The 10,161-nt window shown below is 50.9% G+C and overlaps 1 protein-coding gene across 2 annotated transcripts in view; it reads left to right on the top strand.

The window, feature by feature from the left end:
- Positions 1–10,161, top strand: part of LOC105503996 (chromosome unknown open reading frame, human C9orf171) — a 185,307-nt gene that overhangs the window by 140,206 nt on the left and 34,940 nt on the right. For both annotated transcript variants that reach the window (XM_011931171.1, XM_011931169.1), the window contains 2 exons: positions 3,140–3,245; positions 8,537–8,638. In XM_011931171.1, coding sequence (XP_011786561.1) covers positions 3,140–3,245; positions 8,537–8,638 — 208 coding nt within the window. The remainder of the gene's footprint in view (positions 1–3,139; positions 3,246–8,536; positions 8,639–10,161) is intronic.

The raw sequence follows: 10,161 nt of genomic DNA, 5'->3' as shown, positions 1-10,161 counted from the left end.
TCGCCCGGCTAGTTTTTTGTATTTTTAGTAGAGACGGGGTTTCACCATGTTAGCCAGAATGGTCTTGATCTCCTGACCTCGTGATCCACCTGTCTCGGCCTCCCAAAGTGCTGGGATTACAGGCTTGAGCCACCGCGCCCGGCCAGCTCTGGTTTTTCTATAAAGAACTTTCCCTTATCGCCTATTTGATTACCCCAAGATCCTGTTAGTACAGGAGGAAAGGCAGGGAAATGCTCTGTTACTTATTTTCAGAATAATGATTTTGTGGCCTAGCAACCTCCAAACTGCACAAGGAGGTTTTCCTTTTTTCCCCAACCAGAATTATACATAAATGTCCATGTGTCATAGAGAGAGTGCTATATGATGGATTTCAACTCACAGCCATTGTTATTCTGTCTAATGCTCAAATTGTCCTGTCTTTGGCCAATTTGGGCTGGCCCCTGTGGTCCATTACCATGTCTCCCAATAGCCTCTGACAGCCTTCTTTCTTCTGGCATGGGGACCTCCTGGGCACAGAGATCAATCCTTTCTCCAGTGGTTCTTTTGAGCAGAGAACGGCACTTAGAGACCACAGTCTAGGCACTAGGGTGCTCATTGCTACTGAGTTGTGATCACTTCTAGACTTTTACAGTGGACAGAGATAGGGATAGGAAACATGTTACTTTTTATAAAGAGGAAAACTAACAAGTTCATAATGATATTTACAATTCAAATTTAAAATTACAGAGGATTTTTTCTACTTCTTTGATTTTATATAGGTATTTCTTTTCTCCTAATGGCATTTATATAATTACTAATTTGCTTTATCCTGGAATGTATACATAATAGTTTCAAACTAACAATATCAACATTATTATTAGCAACAAGGACACAGCTTCAGATTTCCTCATGGTTCTTTTTATCCTCAGGATGTTTTATGCTAGGGATATTCTACCCAAATCTCTTTTAAAGTCACTTGAAGCTGGGCGAGGTAACTCACACCTGTAATCCCAGCACTTTAGGAGGCCGAGGTGGGCAGATCACTTGAGGTCAGGAGACCAGCCTGGTCAACATAGCAAAGCCCTGTGTCTACTAAAAATACAAAAAATTAACTGGGTGTGGTGGCTGGTGCCTGTGATCTCAGCTGCTCAGGAGGCTGAGGTGGGAGAATCACTTGAACCTGGGAGGCAAGGTTGCAGTGAGCTGAGATTGCATCACTGCACTCCAGCCTGGGTGACAGAGCAAGACTCCACCTCAATAAATAAATAAAGTCACTTGAAATCATCTGTGTTTATGCCACAACTTGACATACAATTAGGTTCATTTGCTCTCTCCTGTTGTGATGTGGGGTAGATGCTAACCCTTTCTCTTTAATTTTTTCATAATTAACAACAAAAAAACATTTTTTATATGTTTCCAAAGTCAAAACTATAACACAAAGTCTATTTTAAAAGTTCTAGGTTTCCTTTCTGTTATTTCCTTTCTGTTCTCTCCCTCATTCTACAGGTAGCTTCTTAGTTAATAAGTTTGGTTTATCTTTTCATTTTCTTCCTCATGAAAATAGAAATATATATATATATGCATCATGTATATGATATACATCATAAATTCTAGGTATCTATTTTATATATATGGGGGCATCCTATGGGACTGGTTAAGGGCGCTTATTTAGTTTTCTCTGGTTGGTTCTAAGCTGCAAGTGGGTACAAAAATTAGGGGAGCTGGGAGTTATTAACCAAGTCCCAGACATGCTGGGTTGGCTGTTTCGAGGGTTATTGTTTGGCTTGCTGGACTGTTGGTAGAGACCACAGTCTGACTTCCTACAAGTCTGGCATAGCAGGTGGCTTCCTGGGCTGGTTACTATACAAAACGGGCTGGTTTCCTGGCCTATCTGCAGATTGTGGCTCATAGTTTTGTTTTTGTTTTTTGTTTTTGCTTTTGTTTTGAGACAGAGCCTTGCTCTGTTGCCCAGGCTGGAGTGCAGTGACGTGATCTCGGGTCACTGCAACCTTCATCTCCCGGGTTCAAGCGATTCTCCTGTCTCAGCCTCCCTAGTAGTTGGGATTACAGGCACACACCGCCACACCCAGCTAATGTTTGTAGTTTTAGTAGAGACAGGGCTTCACCATGTTGGCCAGGCTGGTCACAAACTCCTGTCCTTAGGTGACCCACCCTCCTCGGCCTCCCAAAGTGCTGGAATTTCAGGCGTGAGCCACAGCGCCCAAGCCCATAGTTCACTTTTATATGTGGTTTGGCCACTGTCCATTTGGATATTCAGCCTCTCAACCTGTTTAGAGATTAGGTCCCACCTGGGAGCAGTTGGCCATTTGCTGCAAGGACATGAAATCCCACTGCTACAGAGGCCTGTGGCTGAGTGCGTCTGCCTTGCGGTGCTGCCCGCACTGCTCTGGGATCTTACCCTTCTCATCTGTAAGATGGAAACAATACTAGTATCCATTTTCCTGTTGGGAAGGGGTGGAGCACACAAAATGCCTAGGGTAAGTGCTCCTTGGCTGGAAATCGCTGTCAAAGAGAACCGGAGCCAGACACTGATTAAAGGTGGTAAAGACATTTTATTCAATACTATTGCAAAAAGGGAGAAGCTTCAGTATAGAACTGAGTTCAATTCCAGATACAACAGAAGTAAGGATGTTTGGCTGAGGAGCCAAGGGAGGGGCGGGGTCAGTGGATGGAAAATTACTAAGAGGAGACGTCAAGACAGGAAGACCCTTGCTAAAGGCAGGCCAAGGTCATCAGCTATCAAGGGTACAGGTGAGGAACCTAATCAGCAGTCAAGGGTAATCAGATGTGAAGGGGAGGCGAATCAACGTAGCGGGACTCTTGGCTAAAACTGGCTTCAGCAGGCCAAGGATAGGGCCCAGGGATGCGGCCTAGTGAGAAAGAGAGCTCAGAGGACCAGACTTCTTCTAACGTTTGGTCAAGGAGAGAGTCCTACCACCATCGCAGGCCCAGCACTCATAAGCCTGTGTGAGGCACCTGTTGCATAGCTTTTGCGGGCTGGGAGAGAGGCTTTCACAGCTGTGGGTGTGATGCAACCTGCAGCTCCTGACGCTTAGGAGGCTCCCGGGGGCGGGGGGTGGGTAGCGGGTGCCTCTGTCTTTCTAGGGCCTCAAGCTCTGTCTGGACTTCTTCCCTCCAGGCCTTCCACACCCTTCTTTGATCTGCTGCAGCACCGGTACCTGCAACTGTGGGTACAGGAACAAAAGGCCACCCAGAAAGCCATCAAACTGGAGAAGAAGCAGAAGGTAAACGCAGCCCGCACTCCCGAGTTGCCAGCTGAGGGGGTGGAGAAGAGAGAAGGGCTGGCCAGGGCCAAGCATCGAGATGACACTTGTGTATGTTTGTCATTGGGGGTGGGTGGGAAATCAGGTTGCATCTTCTGACCAGCATCAGAGAATCTAGAGCTGAAAGGATCTTGGTGATTATCCAGTTCCAACCCTATGTAAGTTCAGAGGGTAGAGAAGATGGGTCCAGGCCACCAGTCAATAGGCCCCGTGTGACCCTGAGTGGGGATGAGAACCCAGCTGTCCTGACTCCTACCTAGGGACTCTTCTCACCAAACCTCTGCACAACTTCACACACTCAAAATCAGATTTTAGACTAATCCGACCTGGCCCACACACAAGTATGTCCTGTACAATCTATAGAGAAAACGCCAATAAGGCAAAGTTGAAGAGGAACCCACTTCTGAAAGGGTGCCTCAAAGAACACATTATAGTAAACTTTGTAACATTTTATTACAAATTAACCAGGAGGAGGCTGAGGCAGGAGAATGGCGTGAACCCAGGAGGCGGAGCTTGCAGTGAGCCCACATTGTGCCACTGCACTCCAGCCAAGGGGACAGAGCGAGACTCCCTCTCAAAAAAAAAAACAAAAAAACAAAAAAAAAACAAATTAACCAGGAAGCAGTATTCCAAATACCCCCCAAGCAGGACATGCATCCTCTCATCTATGCTACCAAGGCCACAAGGCAGGCATTGTAATCCCTGCTTCCCAGGCGTGGAAGTCGAGGCTTGGGGAGGCAGTACCTGCACAGGGAAGTTTGAGCTGAGGTCCTGAGGATGACCAAACACTGCCGATTGCTGGTGATAGGAGTCCCTAGCAACGAGCAGGACATCAGGTCAGTGAGGTTTTTAGCAGGAAGGAAAACCATCTTTAACTGTTCATTTGTGTTGTTATACACATGTGAAAATACTCACGGCTGGGCACGGTGGCTCACGCCTATAATCCCAACACTTTGGGAGGCTGAGGTTGGGGGGGGTCACCTGGTTTGAGACCAGCCTGGCCAACATGGTGAAACCCCTGTCTCTACTAAAAATACAAAAATTCCCCGGGCACGTTGGTGGGCGCCTGTAATCCCAGCTACTTGGGAGGCTGAGGCAGGAGAATAGCTTGAACCCAGGAGGCGGAGGCTGCAGTGAGCTGAGATTGCACCACTTCACTCCAGCCTGGGCGACAGAGTGAGACTCTGTCTCAAAAGAAAGGATACTAAAATGGTACTTCCTGGCGGGGTGCGGTGGCTCACGCCTGTAATCCCAGCACTTTGGGAGGCCGAGGAGGGCGGATCATGAGGTCAGGAGATTGAGACCATCCTGGCTAACACGGTGAAACCCCGTCTCTACTAAAAATACAAAAAATTAGCTGGGTGTGGTGGCACGTGCCTGTAGTCCCAGCTAATCAGGAGGCTGAGACATGAGAATTGCTTGAACCCAGGAGGCGGAGGTTGCAGTGAGCCACGATCGTGCCACTGCGCTCCAGCCTGGGTGACAGAGCAAGACTCCGTCTCAATAAAAAATAAATAAATAAAATAGTACTTCCTTTAAAGTATTCTGAAACTGGAACATTCAGAGAGATCAGATTGGCCTCCTCCGCAGTAGGTCCAGACTGATGATGGTAAAATCAGATTTGTTCTATGTTCACGTGGTGCTTTACAGACTTCATCAAGGGCGTGGCTCCAGCGTGGCTGGTTGTCATGACAATCACAACCCGCCCCCTCCCCAGGCCTCTGAGCTGAGGGCTGGGCTGAGCACGCACCCTGAGTTTCTGCATTTAGTTCTCCGAGAATGCCCTGAGGTCAGTCTCTTCTCTTAGCATCTCAGTTTGGTTTATTTGACAGGGAAACTAGGGCTCAGTGAGATGAAGTGATTTGCCAACAGTGTCAGACCTAGGCGTGTCCAGCCTGAGAGTCCAGGCTTTTCCTGAAGGAGAGGTCCCACTCCTGCTGTTTACGGAAAACCCTGGGACTCAGCAACAGCGCCTGTGATGTTCCAGGGCCAACCTGGGGATCAGAGGCATCTTTCTAGAAATCCTGGTATCCCTCAGGAGGGGCCAGGAGGGGTGTACGAGGTGGTGGGGGGGCCAAGGATTTCCAGGCGTGGCGGGTGCCAGGGCCTCTCCTGGCTCTTCTCAGCCGTCTGCAGAGCCCCAGACAGCTCATTAAAGAGCTCCGCATTGTAATAATATTTTAAGAGCAACCCATGACTAGTTTATTTGTTAATGGCTCAAGCAAGAGTCCACTTGCTATGGTAATGGCCGGTTCCAGAGGGAGCATTACCAGCACAAACTGCTTTCTAGCCCTACATTAGAGCTGGGAGTTTTTTTGTTTTTTTCGTCCTTCTTTCTTTGTTTTTGAGACGGAGTTTCGCTCTTTTCATCCAGGCTGGAGTGCAATGAGGCAATCTCAACTCACTGCAACCTCCACCTCCCGGGTTCAAGTGATTCTCCAGCCTTGCTCCTGAGTAGCTGGGATTACAGGCACCTGCCACCAGGCCCAGCTAATTTTGTATTTTTCGTAGAGACAGGGTCTCACCATGTTGGCCAGGCTGGTCTCAAACTCCTGACCTCAGATGGTCCACCCACCTCAGCCTCCCAAAGTGCTGGGACTACAGGCATGAGCCCACTGTGCCCGGCTTAGAGCTGGGAGTTTTCATTAGCAGGTATTCCACGCAACCCAGTGTTGGTAAACGCACCCCATCTTCCGGCTCTAGGAGAAAGCCCCTCCTTTTCAAGCAGAGCCCCCTGAAACAGCTCGTGTGGTTTGGAGCAGGTGCCAGCTCTGCATGTGTAGCTGAGGGAGTGTCTCTTTGTTGGGGTCTTGCTTTCTGCACTGAGCATGGAAAGGGGTCTGATTAAATGAGGGCCCGCCATGCTGTGCCTGTGAGGGGAGGAAAATGTCCTTCTGCCCATCCTAGACTCACGGCTGAGGGCCCTATCACAAAAGACAGGTTTGCAAGAGGAAAGCATTCAAATGTCTTTCAGTTTTATGTGACACGCGAGCCTCCGTGAGGAAATGAAGGCCCAAAGAAATGGTTAAACGCATGTATTTTTATGCTGGATTTGGTGAAGAAGGGGATAGTTGTGGAGAAACAGGATTGGATGAATAGTGAGATCTTTTGGTGATAAACTGGGGGAAACGTCGCAAGTCCTGTTTGTTCAGATTATCAGGATGTTCTTTACCTGGAGGTTCTGGGGGGCACCTCTGCCATGAGGATCTCATAACCTGCTTGAGGGGAGAAGGGCAGGGGACGTGAGAGAGACCGTCCTACTTCTGCCCTTTTTCAGTATGCCAACGGGGCATATTTGGAGGTACTGTGAACTCCATCCCTTAGCGCGTAGCCGGCAGTCAGAAAACACTTGTTCCAACCTTGTAATCTTGCTCCAAGATTCTCTGTCTGCTATATTGTCCTACAAATGGCTACAAACCCACCAAACGCTGGGAGGCTGTGGTCTGGGGCTGATAGACAATTTACCGGAGTTGTTTAAATGGTCAGTTTGCAAGGTCACATCCCCACCGCCACAGACCTCGGTGTCCTCCTTAAGCCTGTCAGCATCTGGGTATGTCCTGATTGGGATGGTGATGACCCCAGATGAAATTCATGGCAACAGCTACCGATAAGTGAGCCATTATCTTGGCCAGCTGCTCTGCTCAGAGCTGAACTCAGCAAACCCTGCAAGAACCCTGCTCGCCCTGTTTCCAGCAGAGAGAACCGAGGCTCAGACAGGTGACATGACTGCTTGCTTCCGATTCCGAAGCCCGGCTCCATAACCCCCGACTAGACAGCCTCTCTGCTTTGGTTCAAAGATAGTTTCAAAACTTTCTAGACGTGGCCAGATGCAGTGGCGCACGCCTGAAATCCCAGCACTTTGGGAGACCAAGGCCAGTGGATCACTTGAGGACAGGAGTTTGAGACCAGCCAACATGGCAAAACCCCATCTCTACTAAAAACACAAAAATTAGCCGGGCGTGGTGGCAGGTGCCTGTAAATCCAGCTACTTGGGAGGCTGAGGCAGGAAAATCGCTTGAATCCAGGAGCCTAGATCACAGCACTGCACTTCAGCCTGGGCAACAGAGCGACAATCTGTCTCAAAAAAAAAAAAAAAAAAAAAGGGGGTCGAGGGGCTTGTAAGTGATCCACAGACACTTTCAATAAAATTAATACAATAAATCAATAAAAGGGGTTTACTGGGGTGGTAGCACCTCGATTAAACTCAGTGCAGTCTTTATTTGCCGACTGTGCCTTCCGTGTGCTTCACACCATGGGAGGCCACGTGGAGTTTATGGGGCCCTTGGAAGCCAGGGCAGATCCATGTTCTGTAAGGCCTGAAAGGTCTGCAGTTTGGAATCCCTATTTACGAGAAAGTACACAAAGGAAACCTGAGACCGTGTGAACTCATGCACTGGGCCCCTCCTAACCGAGTCCTGAGATAAAGGACTTGGCAGCATTGGCCTCAGGGCTACTCCACCAGGCCTCTGTCCCCACACTCCCCCGGGGGCTGCCCTGAGCCAGGTCTGTGGCTCTGGCTGCAGCCAATACTGATGACTCCCAGACCAGGGCTTCCAGCCCATCCCCAGCCGCCTATGCCCTGTCCCCTCACACATCTCAGGACATGACACAGTCGAAGCCAAACCAAGTCTTTTGGTTCAGCCCAGAACAGACCTTATGAGCTACGTGGCTCTAACAGTGGACTTGCTGGCACCTGTTAGAGGGCACAGGCGCGCAGGTCAGCAGCAGAGGGGCTTCTACTGTGTCTCTGAAATCACACCTGCAGAGACACCATGGTGGGGGGTCCCTGAGTCCCCCGAATAAGCTCTCACTCCTCCTGCATGAGCAGGCCATGGAGGACCTGTTCTAAGAGACACTAACCTCTCGAATCATGCAGTTCTTCATTCAGACACCATGGAGTCCTGGGGACCCACTGGGACTGCGTTAGCCATGGAGGACAAGTTCAAGGATGACTGAGACACTATCCATGCCCTCAGGGCGGCTGCACGCTGGAATCCCACGTGTTCCAGGGACTGGAATGCTCCGGGTATTCTGGGGTCCCACCGCCCCCAGTCTCCTGAGCTGTGGCCAGAGACAGGACCATGGAAGCAGGTGGTGTGAAACAGCCTTGGAGAAGGGCTGGGGCTGGAAGGAAAGTGACCGAGGATCTTGCCACGCCAAGAATCCCAGCCCTCTGTCTCTGTATCCCTTCGGCACGGCCTTCTCCAAATAGCTGGGCGACCATCTCACCGTTGCCTTTCCCTGGTCTGCAGGTGGTCCTTGGGAAGCTGTATGAGACCCGGAGCAGTCAGCTGAGGAAGTACAAGCCGCCCGTGAAGCTGGACACCTTGTGGCACATGCCTCACTTCCAGAAGGTCAGTGTCACCTTCATCCATGCCCCTCCCTGCACCATGCTGGCTGCTGCTCACCTTGCCAGGTCTTTACCTGCTGTCTCTAAGTTCTGTGGGCTTCTCACCATCGATTAGCACAACAGCAGCAGCAGCAACAGCTAATGTTTCTTGAGCACTTCCTAAGGCCGGGAGCTGGGCCTATGTGCACCATCTCCATGACTTTTCACATTCACTGAAGGGGGCAGCTGCTGGTACCAGGCCTATTTTCCGGACAGGGATCATAGTGGATGCTGCAGAGTGGCAGAGTCTTGGGCTGAACCCAGACCATCTGGGTGCAGAGGCTGGGTGGCTGTCCACCCGAGGCAGAGGCGGTCTACGTAGAGGAGGCTGTCACCTGGGAAGGAGCCTGTCTACCTAGAGAAGGCTGTCGCCTGGGGAGGAGGCGGTCCATCTGGGGTGGAGGCTATCTAACTGTAGAGGAGGCTGTCTACCTGGAGGAGGCTATCCACTTGGGAGGAGACTGTCCACCTGGGGCGGAGGCTGTCTCCCTGGGGCAGGGGCTGTCTTCCTGGGGCAGAGGCTGTCTGGGCCAAACCTCCCTCCAGGGAAGGGGTAGTTGATGCATGACATCCTGCGCTGGGAATTTTGGGGTGCAAGACAGATGCGTGCCAACCAACATGAACTTCCCACAGAGCGATGTCCCTGGGGAGAGAGGAGCAAAGGTCTACCAAGGACTGGGGCAAGTGTGCGGCATGTACCCAGACTGACCTAGATAAGGACCCAGGGAATGCGCCACGTTCTGGCCTCAGAACTCAACCGGTATTCTCTCAAGCACGTAGCCCTGTAGCACCCAGACAGGGATTCATCTTCAACAGCTTTTGGCAGGGAAAGAACAGTCAGTGTAAGAGCCGGGGGCACCATACGGAGAAAGGGAAATGGGATATTTGGGAACAGTGGCTTCAGGATGGGGCCGAAGGAGCTGCGTGTGCTCAGCTCAGGCAGAGGGAGTCTTTCTAGGAGGCCACAAGGCACTTGCCTGGCCCCAGGAAGACAGCTGCACAAAGCAACGTTCCTGGCCAGCCAGGCCCGGCTGCTGTGCCACATTAAACTGCAATTTAAACAATGAAGGGCCGGTGCCTTTCTGAGCCTAATGCACTCGAACAGGCTGTAGAGCTTCACCGGAGAAACCTGCTCTGCCCCCCTTGACGCGGCCTCTCATGTTCTGCCCAAGTGGCCTCTGCCAGCATATGTCAATGACCATGCGCCCCGCCGCCCGTCAGTGCGCTGCCTCCGTGCACAGCAGACGTCAAGGGAGGAACAGGGCCGAGCACACTCCGGAGGTGGTGGGAGTCACTGCAGCTCTGCAGCTCCTCTCACTGCTCCTGCCCTCGACAGCATGGCTCATCTCTAGCTTCTCTGCCTTTTCCAGCCATGTCACTTCCTCTGCTTCCCCTGCTCTCTCAGTCACTCAGCAGATTCCCAGATTCCATCCACAGCCTCCATCCTGTCCCTGGCTGTGGTCTTTCGTCCCTGCCATTATTATTATT

Source organism: Colobus angolensis, unplaced genomic scaffold, assembly GCF_000951035.1.
Source record: "Colobus angolensis palliatus isolate OR3802 unplaced genomic scaffold, Cang.pa_1.0 Scaffold9, whole genome shotgun sequence".
NCBI lineage: Eukaryota > Metazoa > Chordata > Mammalia > Primates > Cercopithecidae > Colobus > Colobus angolensis.
This window is presented reverse-complemented; position numbering and strand designations above follow the sequence as displayed.